This window comes from Physeter macrocephalus, chromosome 13 (genome assembly GCF_002837175.3).
Source record: "Physeter macrocephalus isolate SW-GA chromosome 13, ASM283717v5, whole genome shotgun sequence".
Lineage (NCBI taxonomy): Eukaryota > Metazoa > Chordata > Mammalia > Artiodactyla > Physeteridae > Physeter > Physeter macrocephalus.
Genome location: NC_041226.1, coordinates 79,823,121 through 79,842,505, shown reverse-complemented (window position 1 = coordinate 79,842,505; position 19,385 = coordinate 79,823,121). Strand labels below are relative to the sequence as shown.

Sequence of the window (19,385 nt, the reverse complement as noted above, 5' to 3'; positions counted from 1 at the left end):
CTGGTACAAAGTATCGAACAGCGCTGGTGAAACAGCTACTTAAGCAGGAGATTGTTTAGAAATATGCAGGAAAATCCCAAAGTCACCACTGAAACAAGTAGCAGTGGCCACCTCTGGGAGAGGATCTGGGGGTGGGAAAGAAGCTGATTTAGTTATAAACTATTTAGGACTATGTGCATGTTAAACTCTGCTCCTGAAGGAATCTGATGGAGGGTAATTTTTAAGAAGGAAGCAGCACAGGATTCAAGGTGCAACTTCTAGCACCGTCTGGATAGAAACCAGCTCTGAGACGAACACACCTCTGTGCTTCCGTTTCCTCCTGGAAAATGCAAAGGTAGAATTGAGCAACCAGAATACAGCTCAAATGGTTCTTATTCTGAAATAAGTAAACCTACAGCCAATGAACTGTTATATAAAAATCTTGAGGGCAAATGGAAAACCACAGCAAAACGTTCTACTGCCTGACCCGCCACGGGCTCTATCGCGACACCCAGAGTTAGCTAGTCTGCCCACCCTCACCTGTCGGCACAGCCTGTGGGACGCGGGTCTCTGGGGCCACTCTGCCCCCAGGATCATCTTTCCCTGTGGCTCCAGGCACCCTCCAGTTCCGACGGGAGCAGGGTGCCTCTCTCAATCTCAACCCACACCCGGAACTGGGAAACAGCAAGGTGTCATCCTCAAGAGCTAATAAAGCTCACGCTACAACCGCAGACCCCAAGTAAACATATTTTCTCAAAGTTACAAACACACATACACATATGTCGTAGCATTGGAACTCTTTCTGCTCTCAATATTTCGTCTTGTTTTGAGAGTTTCCTGAAATTGCATGACTGAAAACACACGCACAGGGGAAGGTATTCTACGCGCTGCTCACATTGTTAGTTCTAGTCAGAATACGTTAACACCAAATGACCTTTTTCTGAAGGGTATTTTAAGGAGACAAAGCAATTTTCCATAATATGGTTACCATAGTGATTGGCCCTTTAAAAGGCTGGGGGAGAAATGACGCACATCCCTAATCAGCAGCAACTGCAGCAACAAATGGTTTGATAAAGCAACGTTTGGGGATTCATTTGAAGCAGAATAGATACGCGGGTTTTTAAACGTCAACCAAAAAAAAAAAGAAGAAGAAGCAGCACAGTGCTGCACAAGTGGGGCCTTGGTAACGGGCACAGACCTCTGCTCAGGAGGAAAGGAGGCCCTGGGCGGGTCCCAGGAGCTGCCAGGAACAAAGGTGGTCCACGTGGAGGGGCCGGGGAGGCAGCCTCCTCCTGAGGGCCGAGGGAAGACTCCCCTGCTCCCCTCACGGCCAAGTGTGACTGTAGATGTGACCTCAAATTTAAGAGTAAAGCGGGAACCACTAAAGGAACCAGGGCTCCTGGGAGACGGCCACTCCCAGCGCTGGAGCTGGAATACTGTGTTGTGTCAGGAAGCAGGAAGGTTCTCATGGAACGACAGCGACGTGCCGAAGAGACGCAGAGCCAGCTTGCAGGGGCTTCTCCTGGCTGAACTAGAGAGACTTTACACATCAAAGTAAATAATGGTAGTAACAGATTATAGTCCTTTAAACCATCGGACCATGAGTCCATGCGGTTATGAATGAGTGAATCAATGAATATATAAATGGGAAGTTTAATGAGGACACATGATTTCAAAGTACGCGTACACAAAATACTAGCTAAGATGGGGAAAAGAGAAACATAAAATGGATACACCTGGGAGATGTCAACTTCATCGAGTGATTAACGATGACGGACACCCGCAATGAGGCTACTTAAAGGTGACTCCTGGACTTCCCTGGTGGTGCAGCGGTTGAGGGTCCGCCTGCCGATGCAGGGGACGCGGGTTCGCGCCCCGGTCCGGGAGGATCCCACGTGCCGCGGAGCGGCCGGGCCCGCGAGCCGTGGCCGCTGAGCCTGCGCGTCCGGAGCCTGTGCTCCGCAACGGGAGAGGCCGCGACAGTGAGAGGCCCGCGTACCGCAAAAAAAAAAAAAAAAAAAAAAAAAGGTGACTCCTGAGGGGGGCAGGAATGAGACCCAGCGCCTCCTCCATGTGCCTGAATGTGGCCATGAGGAAACGTCACACAAACCCAAAGGAAGTCACACTCGGTAACTGGGCTGTAATCGTCCCTGACCGTCTAGGGAAGCCTGAGGAGTGTTCTGGACAGAAGTCTACGGGGGCCTGACAGCTAAGGGTAGGATGTGCCGACCCAGGTCCTACCCACCTCTGTGCATCCACGCCCTGCTCTCCGGGCCCCAGGCAGGCAGCGCCTGCGAGGCTGTTAAACGCACATCCTGCCTCGGTCGGGCTGGTGTGGACACAGGGGCCTGCGTTTCTAACGCGCTCCCAGGTGGCGCCGACACCGCTGGTACCCAGGGTCCTAGACGGCAAGTTCGCAGCGGCCCCCCCTCCCCAGGCCTCCTCCCCCACCACCTAGCACGCCGCTGCTGCCACGAACGTCGGGGCCCGACGCGACACGACGTGTTATCTGACGACCCCGAGGCCAGAAGTCCAGCACGAGGCTCCCTGGCCCGCGCGAAGGTGTCACAGGGCTGCCCCTCCCAGAGGCTCCGGGGAGAAGCCGTGCTTTGCCTTCGTCCAGCTTCCAGGAGCACCGGCTCCCCGGCTCTCGGCCCCTCCGCCTCCACAGACGGCAACGTCACACCTCTCTGCCTCTCGCTGCGGCGGGATTGCCCTCTGACCCCCCCCGGAGGGGCCGCCCTTCTCAGGACCCACGTGGTTATGGGGGCCACCTGGACGATCGGGACCGCCCCCCACCTCAGGGCCCCCGGCCGTCAGCCCATCTGTGAAGTAGGTCCCAGAGCCACAGGATCCAGGCTTAGGGTGTGGACGTCTGCGGGGCCGTCTTCCTGCCTCTTTCCCATCCTGCCTCCCGGCTGAGGATGACGCTCCCTGCACAGGATTTTAGCGGTTTCACCACCACCCCGCGTGCCCCAGGCCAGCTCCGCTTCACTCCATCTCACCCAGAACCTGGCGCAGGCAGGCGCTTCATAGCAACCGCTTCCTTCATTCATCTGAAAGGACTGATTACACGCTGCTCTCAGACAGGAGGAAACACTGCCCTCAGCGGCCGGCCCGACAGTAGGCTCCCCCCACCCGCCCAGCATCTCCTCTGCCTTGCCCGCCGCCCCCGGACGAGGGGGCCCGTGCTGAGCCCGAGCCTCGGCCACCTGCTCTGTTCCCTCTCCACGTCCAGCTGCGTCCGCGACGCGAAAAGATGGCGCCTCGCCCCTGTCCCGAGCCACGCTCCGGGAAGCAGAGGCCCCCGCGTGGAGGGAGGACAGGGCCTTCGCTCGCGGCAGAGAGCCGTGACCTTTGTCCCAGGCCCTCCGCTTAATTCCTAAAACCACTCTACAAAGGCAGGAGATGGGGATTCATTGTTTAAACCCACGTGCTTGCAACCTAGAAACAAGCAAAAGAAAAGCCAGACTGGAAATCATCGTGGGCGGGCAGGGAGAGTTTCGAGCCAGAGCAAAAGCCCTGACTTTACTTCTCTTCTTCGTGGAGAATCAATAACCGCCTCTGTGTGGATCGGACTCAGAAAGTGCCGTGCGGCGGCGGGTGGCTCATAGACGCCCACGTGCCCACAGAGGACGGGGAGAAAGCTGAACGGCATAGGCTGGACCCAAATGAGGACTTACCAGCAAGTTCGTTATCTAAAAATAGATCAGCTTTTCTGTGCTTCATCAAAAGATCAGATTATAGTGTGCGCCGCCTTACTTTCAGAATAAAATGTTTTTATTCTTAGACAAGCGAGGACGACGAAAAGCATTACATAATCTGTCAGGCCAACTGCGAAAGGGCATCGTTTCCTTGCAGGGGGGGTCTCGGGTTCCCCTGTCGCAGAGGGAAGTTGACTTCAGCGGTCGAGGACAGAACAAGTCCAAGACGCAGGGCGCAAACAGAGCGCGTTTCCTGCCCGGGTTTCAGACGGGATGCTCTCGGTGGGACGGCAGTTTTCCTTCAGGCCCAGAATGTCCCTGGCACCCCAAGATCAGAGCTTCGGTCTCCCACCTCTGCCCGACCCTGGCGAAGACGCCTCATTCTGTGCATTTGCAAAGCAGGCCTGGCCCCTCACAGCAGGGCAAGGGTTCTCCTGTCCCCAGGGAGCAACAGAGCAGATCTTTCCAGAAGCGAGTAAGTCTAGCTCCCACCCCGGCCAGCGGGGGGCCAGCAGGAAAAGCTCCGCAGTGAGGAAGAGGCACAAGAGCATGTACCACAGCAGCCTGAGGGACCAGCTCTCGCCCCCGATGCCAGCCCCGAGCACAGGCCCAACCTACCCCGGAGGAAGAGATGCCCAGAGGCCGTTTCTACGTCCCTTGGAAACACACACTCCGTTTCCCATTAAAGGCAGAAGCTCTGCAGTAGGACGCTTGTGATGTGGAAGGAGCAGTAAGACCCTGACCCACCACCATTCGCATCCCCGTGCGCTCGAACTTACCAGCTAGAAAATGCACGAGGGCGTCTAGGGCCATTCACATCCCCGTGCGCTCGAACTTACCAGCTAGAAAATGCACGAGGGCTTCTAGGGCCATTCACATCCCGATTTCTTATCCAAATAATCCCTTTGTGCAGCTCTGGAGAATGCAAGTTGCCAACGTAAAAGCAGGGATTCTCCAAGACCACGGGGTCTCCCTGGGCTGGCGTCACCCACACTTCGCACGTGTCCGTCTCGCTGAACCCATGTGCGTCCTGTCACGGGAGGGGGACCCTGGGGAGGGTGGTGCTGCTTCTGCTGGGCAAGGCCTGCCCTCCCTGTGGGTCTGAGGGTCTAGGGCCATTCACATCCCCGTGCGCTCGAACTTACCAGCTAGAAAATGCACGAGGGCGTCTAGGGCCATTCACATCCCCGTGCGCTCGAACTTACCAGCTAGAAAATGCACGAGGGCTTCTAGGGGCTTTTTTGTGCTGATTTCTTATCCAAATAATCCCTTTGTGCAGCTCTGGAGAATGCAAGTTGCCAACGTAAAAGCAGGGATTCTCCAAGACCACGGGGTCTCCCTGGGCTGGCGTCACCCACACTTCGCACGTGTCCGTCTCGCTGAACCCATGTGCGTCCTGTCACGGGAGGGGGACCCTGGGGAGGGTGGTGCTGCTTCTGCTGGGCAAGGCCTGCCCTCCCTGTGGGTCTGAGGGACAACCCGCCCGGTGAGCCTGTAGCCTGTGCCCTGCAAAGGGGGCCTCGGTGCTGAGTCAGCACTGCAAGCTGCCGGTCCCGGGGTCGGTACCAAGCCGAGCGTCAGAAATGAAAGCTCCTGGCGCGTGGTCTCAGCTCCGACGCCTTCCTCCCTCCGAAGGTGAAACTCTGGCCTTGGGTACACAACACGGAACACGACGCTTCCAAGATACTTTTTTTCTTTCTCATCGGGTGGCCATTGCATCACATATTTCAACAGCCGTTGCCCCGCCGCCCCATCTCTTCCAGAGGCTCCCCCCAACTTCACTGGGTCCCCAGCACGCACCTCAGTCCTCAGTTTCTTCGTCTTCTGGTACGGCCAGTGCTGCGGGATTAAAACAAAAACAAAAAGAAGTGGCCTTTGAATGGAATACTCGGCCACCCCAGGGGAACTTCTTCAAGGCCTGTGGACACAGATACATGTTACACACTTGGCCATGATTCTCTCAAAAGCAAGTTTGGGGCTTCCCCGGTGGCGCAGTGGTTGGGAGCCCGCCTGCCGACGCAGGGGACGCGGGTTCGTGCCCCGGTCCGGGAAGATCCCACGTGCCGCGGAGCGGCTGGGCCCGTGAGCCGTGGCCGCCGAGCCTGCGCGTCCGGAGCCTGTGCTCCGCGACGGGAGAGGCCGCGGCGGTGAGAGGCTCGCGTACCACACACACACACACACAAAAAAACAAAAACAAATGAAAGCAAGTTTGGTGGCGGGGGGGTCTCTGCTGTCCTGAGACTCTCCACTCATCCCAGGGTGGGGGGCGCATCTGCACCTCTCCCCGCAGGGGGCACCCTGAGAAGGTGCGCGCCGGGCCTGCACATCCATCCACCAGGGGCCACGTCCGGGTCCCTGAAGACGTCTGGGCAGGCCGCTCACTGCTCCAGGAAAGCCACGCCTTGTGACCCGTGGTACCAAGAGCCCTAGACAGAGTTCCCGCACAGACGTGGCCCAGGACAGAGCCGATCACTGAGGACACTCTTCTCTAACCTGCCAGGGGCTCCGGCCAAAGGCCACCTAAGAGGGTGAGTGACCAGACAAGCAACTGGGCTTCCCGGAAACCAGAGCAGCGGGGAGACACTTCACAGCTGCCGGCGCCGCAGAAGGAGGAGGCGCTCTCCCGCCGCCAGCCAGCACCGGGGCTGCAGCCCAGCCGGCGGTGTCGCCGCCCACGCCCCGGCAGGACGTGTCTGAGCGGACACGGAGGGCAGGGGAGGGAAGGCGATGTTTCCAGGAGGGAATGGCCTTGTGGACGGGAGGCCTGTGCTGAGGGCAGAATCCACCTTGCAAACCCGCCCCTCCCAGCTGGAGAAGATAGACTTTTGTCCCAACTGAAAAACAAGTGTAACTCGCAGAAGGGCTGACACGGCTGCCGGGTGTCTTTACCGGAGAAGACCGCAGAGGAAGTAGAGCTGCCCATTCCCGCCGCCTTACCGCCCTCGCTACCGCTCTCCGGGCTCTTGCGCGACGGCTCTGTGCTCGGGGCCTTCGACCCTGCCGGCCGCCCGCCCGAGGGCACCATTTCCACTTTAGCGCTGGACTTGGAGGACAAAGGTACCTCTGTAGGGACTTCCTTTTCTCTCCTACTCTCTTGGACGACTCTGGTGGAAAGAGAGTTTTTATCACAATCAGAGAAATTAAGGGTGGAAAACTCTATGGGCCGCCCAGCCCTCCGCCAGGACGCGCCCCTAAAAACATCGGGTTCGTGATCTTGAACGTGTATTTGCCAAGATAAATGCTTTGTCTTCATAGTCCTCATTTTGTTTTCTTATACGTGCTCTAAACAGACTCGGCACGTGGCACCCAGGCTTCCAAGGACAGAACCGGGAGCATCACACGCAGCTGGCGAGCAATATCATAAAACACTTACTATGATTGATCACTCAGAAACAACAGCAACTGAAGGAATATCTTGGCAAGTCCTCCCCCAAATACAGTTAAACAAAAGTTTTAAAATCGTCTCAGCAAGTCCCATGAAGAAACTGAAGTCAAACACTTAGGAGAAATGACAGGTTAAATACTGTACCCTACAATCAAGACTGAGGAATGAAAGCAAGTCATCCTCTTTGAATTCCCAATTCTTTCTCAAAGATCTAATGCTAATTCCCCAAGTTCATGTTCCTAATAATACAGATTATGCCACAACACAATGTGCACTTCAAACCAGCCGATTTAAGAAGTTGGTGAAAGGTTTTCATAACATGGAATTACGTGCACAAAGAACTCATAATACCCTGTCACCGAATACTACAACTTACACAGTACAAAGGTTCGCTCGCCGTCTTGAATGAGAAGGATGTCAAAGAAATGAAAAATAATTTGAGGGCACAGTGAGAACTCAAATGCAGGGCTCACTGCCCAGACTCTTCCCACAGATGGCCCAAGCTCTTGAGCTCGAAAGAAGTCTGAAGAAAAAGCCTAGCTCACGCAACTCATTTATTATAATTGAAAGAGTAGAAAAGGATTAATACTCGCCTCCATGCAAAAATGACACACCCACTTGCAGAACAATGGGCCCTCTGCAAGGACAAAAATTCTTCCGTTTGTGCTCTTTTCTGGGTTCCTTAAGGACACTAATAATTAAGGTGCTATAAAGAATAAGGTTCATTTTTCAAATAAGTGACAGGCATCAGGTGATTGTTCTAATTTAAATGATGTCTGAAATACTAACATTTACAAAATGGCCAACTCCCGCAATGAAACTCTGATGAGAAGATGCTCAGGGGATGGAACAGATGAAAAATAAAGAAAAAGCAGCAGCAGCCGCTTGGATTTCTGTTCCTTTGCTGGCTGCATTCTTCCTTGAATGATCCATTTCACTGCTTTATGCTGTTAGGGCTCCATTTCATTAGGATGTGAGCAAATTGGGATAATTAATGGCTAAAGACTATGTATGCCCTGTCTTGTAACTTGACCTGGGAATTGAATGCCTTTTGCCTCTTTATATGTAGAAGATTGAAGGAACAAACTCATATACCCTTTGGATGTTAAAGTTTCCTGATTTTAGGAGCCCCACGTGGTAAACGTCTCAGAAAAACTAGGTTGCATATGTGCCTAGGACACCAGAGTCCTCTAAGAAGCAAAACTCTGTGATGGAAATGAAGTGAGCCAGATTGTAATCATCGGCTGCTCTCTAAATAGTGATATGTGTGTGCGTCCAACTGCTAAAACCACAAAGCAACAAAAGGATGACAAGTGCAAAAAGCAGCAAATTATGGCCAAACTACCACCCAGTCCCATGAAGTCAGCTTCAGGAGTACCTGTCACATCCCCCAGTGAACGAGCGGCTGGGATGCAGCAATGTGATGGGCCATTCAACAGTGTAAGACCTGAGACTCATCCAGCTCTCTCAAGTAAGATGCCATGGGTTTTACAATGAGATAGATGGAGGAGAATGAACTCCTTTAAAAAAAAAAAAAAAAGCACTATGTCTTGTGGTATCTCTTTCACTACCCCACTGTGTACAACTGGACTAGAGGTTCATTAAAGCCCCAAATTAACTTTCAGGGTTACATCGGAAAAAATGGCAGAGCAGGAGCCCCTGCCCCAAAATACCCTCCTTCAGAAAAGCAATGAGAACAAGGGCCAAAATTGAGGTAATAGGGCTTCCCTGGTGGCGCAGTGGTTGAGAGTCCGCCTGCCAATGCGGGAGACGTGGGTTCATGCCCCGGTCTGGGAGGATCCCACATGCCGCAGAGCGGCTGGGCCCGTGAGCCATGGCCGCTGAGCCTGCACATCTGGAGCCTGTGCTCCACAACGGGAGAGGCCACAACAGTGAAAGGCCCGCGTACCGCAAAAAAAAAAAAAAAAAAATTGAGGTAATAAACTTTTTCAAAACTTTGGAAATTAACCAAAATCTTGCAGCAGTCTCTTTATTCAAGATGAACAGATGAATCTCAGTAACAACATTGATATTTGGACATTTTAACATGCCTGTTCCCACCTCTCCTGCCCTCTCTCCAGTTCCATGATAGTCACGAAAACCTACAGCCCACAGTCCTGGTGACAACCAGCAGCTTGGTACCACTGGAGGGTAAGGAAAAGGACTGAAGCTCCTTCAAAGTCCCATTCCCAGAAAATGGTCACACTTGGTTCCATCTGGTGCTTCACTGGAAGACCCCACTTGCAAGGTTGTCTTTATGTGACTTGACTTGGATCTCATGCAGTGTGAATAGCCTTTCCCTCAGCCATTTGCTGGAAATAATCAGAGGCAATTGTTGAGAATCATGATGGCTGAGGTGGTTGATAGAAGTTGGGGGCAAACAACAGGCTGACCAAAAAGCTTAGAGGGAAAACCTGAGGGATGATCTGTCTACAGGGAGGTTTGGAAAGCTGTGACATAGTCCCTGGAACCTAGAAGGCAGTGGGCACCTCCAGGGCTGTGCACATACCTAGGAAAGACCTGAGAAGGCTCCAAGCTTGCACTGCTGGCTGACCTTGAGGTTCTGTGCAAGCAGGAAGTGAAGGTTAAGGTAGAGTTGGGAACTATCTGGCTGAGTGTAGAAGGTGGGTCCCAACACACACACAGGGCCCTCAGCAGAGACTGAGAGATCATTGTTTCCAGATGTCTACAGAGATTTCTGTCCAGCCATTAGTCTGACCACTAGGCTGACCAAGCACAGTCTTCAATGAGCACACACCACAAAGAATACAGACGTTACAGAATTCATCAAGAAAAGTCATGAAACAATGACAATAGCAACAGCAAGAGATCGGGGGAGGCAGGAGAACCTGATTTTCAGAGTTGCCACATTATATTATTTAAAATGTCTACTGTCAACAAAAAATACAGGACATGCAAAGAAATAAGAAAATATGGCCATGTACATGAAAAAAGTCCATCCATAGAAATGGTCCCCCAGGAAGCCCAGATGTTAGACTTACTAGGCAAAGACTTTTTTTTTTTTTTCGGTATGCGGGCCTCTCACTGCTGTGGCCTCTCCCATTGCGGAGCGCAGGCTCCGGACGCACAGGCTCAGTGGCCATGGCTCACAGGCCCAGCCGCTCCGCGGCATGTGGGATCTTCCTGGACCGGGGCACGAACCCGTGTCCCCTGCATTGGCAGGTGGATTCTCAACCACTGCACCACCAGGGAAGCCCTAGGCAAAGACTTTATTTTAAATATGTTCAAAGAACTAGAGGAAGCCATGTCTAAAGAACTGGACTATGAGAATGATATCTCACCAAATGGAGAATATCAACAAAAAGATAGAAATTATTTAATTTAAAAAAAAGAACCAAATAGAAATTCTGAAGTCGAAAGTATAATAATGGAAATGAAAATCTCACCAGAGGACCTCAAGGGTAGATTTGAGCAGGCAAAAGAAAGAATCAACAAACCCGAAGATACGTCCATTGAGATTAGCCAGTCTGAGTAACAGAAAGAAAATTGAATTAAGACAAATTAATAGAACCTCAGAGATCTGTGGGACACCATGGAGTGTACCAAATATGTAGGATGGGAGTCCCAGAGGGAGAGGAGAGGGCAGAAAGAATATTTGAAGAAATGGCAAAAACTTCCTAAATTTGATAAACATTAATCTACATTGCCAAGAAGCTCATGAACTCTGAGTAGGATAAAATCAAAGAGATTCAGGCCTAGACACATGATAAACTGTCAAAAGAGAATCTTGAAAGCAGCATAAGAGAAGCGACACGCTGTGTATAAAGAAGCCTTAAGATAATGAGCAGATTTCTCACCAGAAACCATAGAGGGCAGAGGCAATGGGATGAAATATTCAAAGTGCTGACAGACTGTCAACTCAGAATTTTATAAACTTATCCTTCCAAAATGAAGGAGAAATTAAGATATTCCCAGATAAACAAAAACGGAGAGAATTCAGCACTAGCAGACCTGCCTTACAAGAAATACTAAAGGGAGTCCTTCAGGATGAAAGAAAAGAATACTAGATAGTAACTCAAATCTACATAAGTAATAAAGACCACCCCTGAGGGGGGGTGGTGGTGGTGGGATGGATTGGGAGATTGGGATTGACATATATACACTTATATGTATAAATTGATAACTAATAAGAACCTGCTGTATAAAAAATAAAATTCAAAAAAAAATACCTCTTTTGCATCTCCCCACCCCTACTTTATATTGATGTCACAAATTACATCTTTATATAAATTGTATCCATTAACATAGTTTTATGGTTAGTTATTTTTATGCTTTTGTCTTTTAAATTCTATACAGAATTAAAAGTGCTTTTCATAACACCAAAAAAAAAAAAAAAAAGACCACACCTGAGGTGCTCTTAGATGCAAAGAATTTGATAAAATCCAACATCTTTTTATGGTAAAAATACTCAAAAAACTAGGAAGACAAGGGAACTTCCTTGACCTGATAAATGATATCTAATAAAACCCAAGCTACCATGGTACTTAATGGTGAAACACTGAAAGCTTCCCCCAAATATCAGAATCAAGACAAGGATGTCCAGTATCACTGCCTCTATTCACCACTGTACTGAAGTTCTAGCAGGAAAATGAAATAAAACCATCTAGATTGGAAAGGAAGAAGTAGAACTATCTCTATGTGCAGATGATATGATCTTAAATGTAGAAAATTCTAAGAAATAAACTAAAAAATGACAAGAATTAATAAACAAGTTCAAGAAGGTTGCAGGATACAAGATCAACATAAAAATTTTATGTTATTTCTATACACTAGCAACCTTTCAATTCTACTGCATATATACCTAGGATTCTATATACAATCTGAAAATAAAATTGAAAAGACAATTCAATTTACAATAACATTAGAATAAAATAAATAGGAATAAATTTAATAAAAAGAAAAACAGATTAGCATACTGAAAACTACAATATGTTATTGAAAGAAATTTAAAACAACGTAAAATGGAAAACATCCACTATTAAGAAGATGAGAAAACTTAATATTACTAAAATAGCAATACCCCTTTACATCTTCCCCCAAATTATCTACAGTTTGAACACAATCCCTATCAAAATGCCAGATGGCTTTTTGCAGAAATTGACAAGGGATCCTAGAATTCATATGGAAATTCATATGACCCATAATAACTTAAACAATCTTGAAAATGAACAACAAAATTGGAGGACTCACATCTCAATACTTATTACAAGGCTACAGTGATCAAAGCCTTGTGGTGCTGATTAAAGATAGACACATAGATCAATGGGATGGAATGGAAAGTCTAGAAATAAATTCTCACACTTAGGAGGAGCAATTGATTTCAACAAGGCTGTGGAGACAACTCAGTGGAGAACAGTCTTATCAACAAATGGTTCTGGGAAAACTGGACATCTGTATGCAGAAGAATGAAGTTGTACCCCTGCCTCACACCACATACAAAAATGAACACAAAGTGGATCAAAGACGGAAATGTATGAGATAAAACCACACAACCCTTAGAAGATATCCTAAATGTAAATCTTTGTGACCTTGAATTAGATGATGGTTTCTTAGATAAAAACCCCCAAAGCACAAGCAACCAAAGAACAAATAGATAAACTGGACATCATCAAAACTGAAAGTTTTTGTGCTTCAAAGGATGCTATCAAGAAAGTGAAAAGACAGTCAACAGATTTGGAGAATATATTTGAAATCATATATCTGAAAAGGGTCTACAAGAATATATGAATAGCCCTTACAACGCCACGATAAAAAGATAATTAACTAACCCAGTTAAAAACTAAGCGCAGGATTTTAATAGACTTTTCTCCAGAGAAGATACACAGTCAATAAGCGCATGAAAATAAGCTCGTCATTACTCATTAGGGAAATACAAATCAAAATGACAATGAAATATAACTTCACACCCATTACAATGGGTATAATCAAAAAGACGGATGAAAAGTGTTGGTGAGAATATGGAGAAACTGGAACCCTCATATGCTGCTGGTTTAGACTGTAAAATGGTGCAGCCACTTGGAAACTAGTTTGACATTTCCTCAAAATTTTAAAATAGAGTTAATATATGGGCCAGAAATGAGAACATGTTCATACAAAATCTGTGTGCATTTGTTCATAGTAGCTTCATTCATAAGAGCTAAAAAGTGGAAACAGGGCTTCCCTGGTGGCGCAGTGGTTCCGGGTTCGCGCCCCGGTCTGGGGGGATCCCGCATGCCGTGGAGCAGCTGGGCCCGTGGGCCATGGCCCCTGGGCCTGCGCGTCCGGGGCCTGTGCTCCGCAACAGGAGAGGCCACAGCAGAGGGAGGCCCGCGTACCACAAAAAAAAAAAAAAAAAAAAAAAAAAAAAAATTATTCAGCAAGCAAAAAACTGTGTGCCTGAAATGTGTTCACTGTAGCATTATTTTTTAAAAAACTTACAAATAATGTAATGCAGCAGGAAACAGGGCTTCCCTGGTGGTGCAGTGGTTCCGGGTTCGCGCCCCGGTCTGGGGGGATCCCGCATGCCGTGGAGCGGCTGGGCCCGTGGGCCATGGCCCCTGGGCCTTCGCGTCCGGGGCCTGTGCTCCGCAACGGGAGAGGCCACAGCAGAGGGAGGCCCGCGTACCACAAAAAAAAAAAAAAAAAAAAAAAAAAAAAGTGGAAACAACCCAAATGCCCATCAACAGACAAATGATAAACAATGTGGTCCATCCAGGCAATGGAATATTATTCAGCCATAAAAAGGAATGAAGTACTGACACATGGTACATCACAGATGAACCTTGAAAACATTATGTAAGTGAAAGAAGCCAGACACAAAAGGCCACCCCATATGGTATGACTCCATTTATATGAAATGTCCAGAACAGGTAGATCCATAAACACAGATTGGTGGTTACCAGGGACTGGAGGGGGAGGGGAATAGGGTGATGGTTTAATGGGCGCAGGTTTCTTTTGGGGATAATGAAAATGTTCTGGAATTTATAGTGTATAACTTTGTGAATATACTAAAAGTCACTGAATTATACACTTCAAAAGGGTGAATTTTACGGCATGAGAATTCTATCTCAGTAAAAATAACAACCAAAGGAGGTAACTTCCAATTGCTTCTATCTTCAGGTACAGGGGAAGGGGTGTGGGATCATAGGGGTGCTGGGGTCCCTGGAGGTGGAGTAAGGAGATCTGGTCCCAAGTCTTCTAACTCAAGATCTGAAGGAGAAATTGTCACCAGAAAATCCTCCCAGCTATGAGGAGTGTTCGTTGTGGCCTCGATTATCTGCCTCTTTTTAAGCTAAACTGCCTCCGCTTTGGCCCTACACACCAAATCTTCACCATAAAGGAAGACAATGCTCTCCCTTTGGCTGAACCCGGATCTTGCCGATGCTTTAGCTTCTTGTTTTGCTCAGAATATCACTTCTTGAAGGAGCTGGTGGAAGGTTTTGAGTCTGTGGGATGGGGCTGCCCCTAGGGTAATGTTTCTGACTTCCCGTGTCCAGGAACGAGAAGGCAGGCCTTGGGGGTGGACGGCTGAGTCCAGCTGGGACCGCAGAGGAGAAACAAGGGAAGAAGAAATCCCGGAAAGTCACAGGACACAGCTGCACCCTTGACCCCCGGGGGGTGAGGGCGGAGGAGGGTACAGGACACACTTCCCAGAGCATCGGAGCTGAGGGTCCACAGCCAGCTTTCTATATCTGGGGACACGTTCCTCCTCCCCGGTGAGGTCTCCTGCAAGCTGCCCTGTTCCAGGGACGTGTTTACCCCTTCCCAGAAGTTCTAGAGCCCTCACCCCCGTTTCTAAAAGGGGCGCATACAGGGCAAGGGAAAGCATCAACCATCAAGACGAATTTGAGTGTTTGGAAATACTAATTTAGACAATTCCAGAGGCAGAAGTGAGGGCAAGTATCCAGAAGAAGCATAGTTAGGGCACCCCTTCTGGGCCAGGAGACACAGCTCACCTCCTCCTCCCCCCTCGCCCCCCCTGCTGCCCTCTGAGTCCCGGGTGCCTCCCTTGCTGCCTTGACTGGGAGGGTCCGGCCTCCCCGCCAGCTCGGGCCCCCTCCCCATCCCAGGCCCCCCTACTAGTTCCACCTCCCCAGGTACATCCTGGGCTTCAGGGACCGGCAGCAGAGCTCAGTGTCAGGTCTAAGTTTCATCCTGACCCCAGTCGGGGGTCTGTCCTGGGTCCTCAGGGCTCCAGCTCCCGCCTGGGTCAGGCCTCCCCTCGCGCACAGCCGCAGGGGCCCTGCCCCGAGCCAGCTGCTTTTGCAGAGCCGTCTCCTCCAACGCAGGTTTCTACACCCCCTCGCCCCCCCCAGGATGGAGGGATCTCAAATAAGCCTCTTCAACAGCACGTCTGGCCCACCCAGGAGTGGACTGTCTCTGGTGGCTGAAGTCCCAGGCCCAGGCCCTCAGAGCCGTCTCTCGTGCGGCTGCACCAAGCAGCGCGATGTGACCAGGGAACAAAGAAAGAGGCCCGGACAGCAACAGAGACCCGGGAGGGAGAGGGAAGCAGGCCGTTCTTGGCCCGCGTGGCTTTGTCCGCCAGGGCGGGCCTGGCCGGATACTTACCGGGAACGGCCTTCTCATAGCAGATGCCTTTATAAAAGCAGCACCCGAGTTCCTTGCACCGACCTCCGGTGACGTTGTAGTCACATATGTCGTACAGAGGGGTGTCGCACACTGCGAAGCAGACACACACGGGCGTTACCCCGATACACAGCCCCCCTGACTTGAAGGAACGCGGGGCAGGGAGGGGGAGCTCGCGGGTTTGCGTGGTGGGTTTTGTTACAGTTTTCATCACGCATCATACACATCTCACTTTGGAACTCAGATCTGGAATGAATTAGATTTCTGAACACGACAATGTCAAGTTGATGACACACACAGAATAATGCGGGGTCCCCCAGTGATGAAGGAGATAACGCGTCCCGGCGGAGAGCTCGCGGGGCTCAGCGCTCCACAAAGCAATTGGCAAGCAAAGACCTAATACAATGGGTGTTTGGGAGTTCGGGCAGCAACATGTTCTTAATCCGCGTTTAAGCGCAGACTGAGTTCAAATGACCACCATGAGGATTATTTCAGAATTTAAAAGTCAAATCGAAAGGACAGAAAGTTTAGCGCCAGGAAGGCACGTGCCTTGCAGCGGAGGGCGAAGGACCGCAGGGGCTGAGCTCTGAGCAGGTGCCCGTCAGCCGTAAACAGGGTCTCCCCGGGCGGCGCGGAGCAGGGCCCGCCCTTTCCTGAGTCTCCAGGGAACGCCGTCTCCCTCGGGTGGGCGGGGGGAGTTTGGTCTCTCAGACTAAGGGATTCCAGGGAAACCCGCCGCCCTCCCACGCCCTTTCCTCCGTGTCCCAGGACACCCCGACTCCAGGTGTGCCCCATCCCGTGTCCTCGGCCTCCCCGTCGTGGGGCCTGCGCTGCGGAGGCCGCCGCTGCAGACGGAAGGCTGGACAGAGTCGGGGACCCCCTGCAGCCGGAGCCCGGGAGCCAGAGACGGCCCGCTGACCCCGGGCGGGCGGGGCTGTGCTGGCTCCCGGGCCGTGGTCGCCGTGGTCGCCGAGGTCTCGGGCGAGGGCTCGGTCCCTGCAGACTTTGAGGGGACGTGAGCTGTGCTGGGTTTTGCTTCAAGTGTGTCAGGGCTGCAAGGAGCCCCCCTCGGGGATTTCTCCAAGTTCTATCTCCTTCGATCGTTCCAGCAGCCCCTCTGCAGAGACCCTCCTCACGCTGGCCCGTGTCAGAGGTGAGGGAGTGAAGGTCAAGGCGGCGTGGGGGGAAGGGCTTGACCCGGGGACCTGGCCGTGCGGCCTGTGCTCTCGGCGGTTGGTCTACCGTGCACCTCTGCCCGTTCTGCCTGTTGGTCTAAAGCCAACGTTGATTCCCTCACAGAGGGGCCGTGAACGTGGAAATCGTTTCTGCAAAAGCGCCCTATAAACCGTAAAGCGCCGCACAGGCCATTTGGGTTATTTCTGCAGAGTGGCTCATAAGGCAAAGGGGGGCTCGAGAAGCAGCACGGCAGCCGGCCCTGTGCCCCTGGACCGCGGGGCATCCCACACCCATTACACCCTCGTCGGAGTCCTCTTGGGTTCCCGAATCCACGGCGCTTCCCAGACCCGGGCTACCGGGTGGAAGGGACCCCCGGCGCCCGGATGGCCCCTCAGAGCCCCTGCATGGCCTGGCCCGGCTGCGACGGCCCCGTGGGTCCCCTCCCCACCTCCTTCCCCTGGTTTGGCTTCTGCAGTTCAGGAGGCCTGGACCCTTGTGCCCAGACAATTGACACGTGGGTTTGGAACTGAGCCCAGCACGTGACATGGGTCTCATGTGAGAGGGGCACGTGTCCCGCGTGGCTGCATCAGGGCTCTCCAGACAGACTAGGGTGCAGGGTCAGGGCACCGGAGGGTGTCAGGGTGCCCGGGTCCCCAGGAGAGAGCCTCCCACTGGGGGAAATCCCCTCGGGACATCGCTGGGAAACCACGTGTGCTTTTAGGCATTTTTCTTTACGTCAGGTTTCCGCGGAGCGTTTCTTCCGTGAAGCGAGCGCCTGGGAAGGCCCCTGGGCCCCGTCTGCGCGGTGGCGCCCACTCCCAGCTGCGCCCTCCTTCCTGGGAACCTCTGTGTGACCCATCTCGGCCCCATGACCACGCTGCCCTCTCCAGGGAGCGGCTCCACCCTGCTGCCCTCCGCCTGGCCTGGTGTCCGAGGCCCGGATCCCTGGGTCACTCGGGGGCGCGGCCCTCCGAGGAGCCCCTGGACGGGTGACTTGTCGGAGAGAGAGCGCAGCGGTGGGGCAGTATGGGTGCGAAGCTGCGGGACTGCCAGGCAGAACTGGACCCGCGGACGATCCCTCAAGGGCTGCAAGGCCCCGGCCCCCGAGGCCCCGCCCCGTCCCCTCTGCACAGATGTTCCCACGGGGACGCACACGGCCCTCCCCCTCGCTCCGGGCTGGCCCTCCCTGCTTCCCGCCGCCCCTGCGCCGGGCCTCGTGGCTCGGAAACCACAGCCTCCCCGGAGCCCCGAGGGCCCGGCCTGTTACCGGCAAACGTCTTCAGGACGTGCGAGGGGGACTTCTTGAATTCTGGAGCGTATCTCATCGCAGCAGCTGAAGGACAGCCAGGGGGTCCAGGGAACCTGGGGGAGAGAGCAGGTCAGCACAGGGGACCTGGAGGCCGGGCCGCAGGGCAGTTTGCGCCAGGAAGGGAGGAGGCCGGGCGGGCACTTCCCCGGCTGAGCTCCGGCCACACCACTCACGGCCACGGTCCACGTGGACAGCAGCTCTCGGATCAAACAAGAGACTGGCCGCCGCCTCCGTCCCACGCTGCTCCTGGCCGGTGGAAGGGCCGCCCCGCCGGCTGTGATGTCACACAGGCCCCGCGGCATCACACAGAGGGCCCGGGCAGGGGACCTCCCGACCCCGCACCCCAGCCCCTTTCCTTAGCGACGCCCACCCCATCGGCCGGCCAGGCTCATCCTCAGAGCCGGGCCCGGCGAGGCGGAAGCAGCAGTAGGTGCCCAGGCCCCGGGGTGAGGCAGGCCTGCCTGGTGAATCCGAGAACAGGAAGGACCCGGCGTGGCTCGAGGGAAGGCCGGCAGAGGAGAGGGGACGGAGGCCAAAGCACGAGCACGCCTGTGGGTGGCGTGGGGGGCTCTGGCCTTCACGCCAGGGGACGTCGGGCGTTAGGACAGGATTCTGTGCAGAGGGAAAGGTGAATTATATCCTAACAGCATCGCCCTGGCTGTGCTGACACCGGCGAGAAGCAGGCACGAGTCAGCCTGGGGATAACGCGATAAGGTAGGAGAAAATCAAAGGGGCGACTGGGCGCGGGGCCGGTCGAGCGCCTTCCGTGTGTCCTTTTAATTAGAGTCAGTGACTGGTAGCCCGAGCGGACGTGGTGAGAGGGGAGACCCGGCTGGACAGGTGGACACTGGGCTCCCAGTGGACAGGCCGGCGGACGCGGCGTGCGGGCGGGGCTGAGGTCCCGGCGGCCTGAGCGCACGGGGAGAGCGCGCTGTCGGGGGTGGAGGCGGAGCGGCGCCCCGGGAGAGGATGAAAACGCGGGCGGGGGCGGCGAGGAGACAAGTGCCCAGGCCCAGCGGGCGATGGCGACGAGAGGAGAGAGCAAGCGGGGACGCCGAGGGCGGCCGGAGGCTCTCGGTGGGAGCCAGAGCCCAGGTGTGCGTGACCCGGGGAGCAGGTGGCCGAGGCCTGGGGACTCGGGGTCACTCGAGGTCATGGACGGACGGGACGAGGAGCAGGGAGAACCAGGGAGGGGAGGGCCGGCCACGTGGGAGGGGGACGGGTCAGAGCCTGCGGGGTGGAGCCG

The 19,385-nt window shown here is 53.1% G+C and overlaps 1 protein-coding gene across 2 annotated transcripts; it reads right to left on the bottom strand.

Moving 5' to 3' along the window:
• Positions 1-4,919: 4,919 nt before the first annotated feature.
• Positions 4,920-18,186, bottom strand: TEX29 (testis expressed 29). Of its 2 annotated transcripts, none has more exons than XM_028497725.1 (4): positions 18,098-18,186; positions 15,637-15,747; positions 6,573-6,787; positions 4,920-5,522 (listed from the first exon to the last, which is right to left on the bottom strand). In XM_028497725.1, exons 1-4 carry the CDS (start codon positions 18,153-18,155, stop codon positions 5,034-5,036), a joined length of 873 nt encoding a protein of 290 aa, XP_028353526.1. In that variant the 5' UTR covers positions 18,156-18,186; the 3' UTR covers positions 4,920-5,033. The 2 variants fall into 2 exon arrangements, with proteins under 2 accessions (XP_028353526.1, XP_028353527.1); XM_028497726.1 differs by having other exon boundaries at positions 6,621-6,787.
• Positions 18,187-19,385: the final 1,199 nt, after the last annotated feature.

Coding starts and splice junctions, on each gene's coding strand:
- TEX29 (XM_028497725.1), bottom strand. CDS start 18,155: ATGAGATACGCTCCAGAATTCAAGAAGTCCCCCTCGCACGTCCTGAAG. Junction 6,788..15,636: donor CTATGAGAAGGCCGTTCCCG/GTAAGTATCCGG, acceptor TCTTTCCACCAG/AGTCGTCCAAGAGAGTAGGA. Junction 5,523..6,572: donor TTCCTCTGCGGTCTTCTCCG/GTAAAGACACCC, acceptor TTAATCCCGCAG/CACTGGCCGTACCAGAAGAC.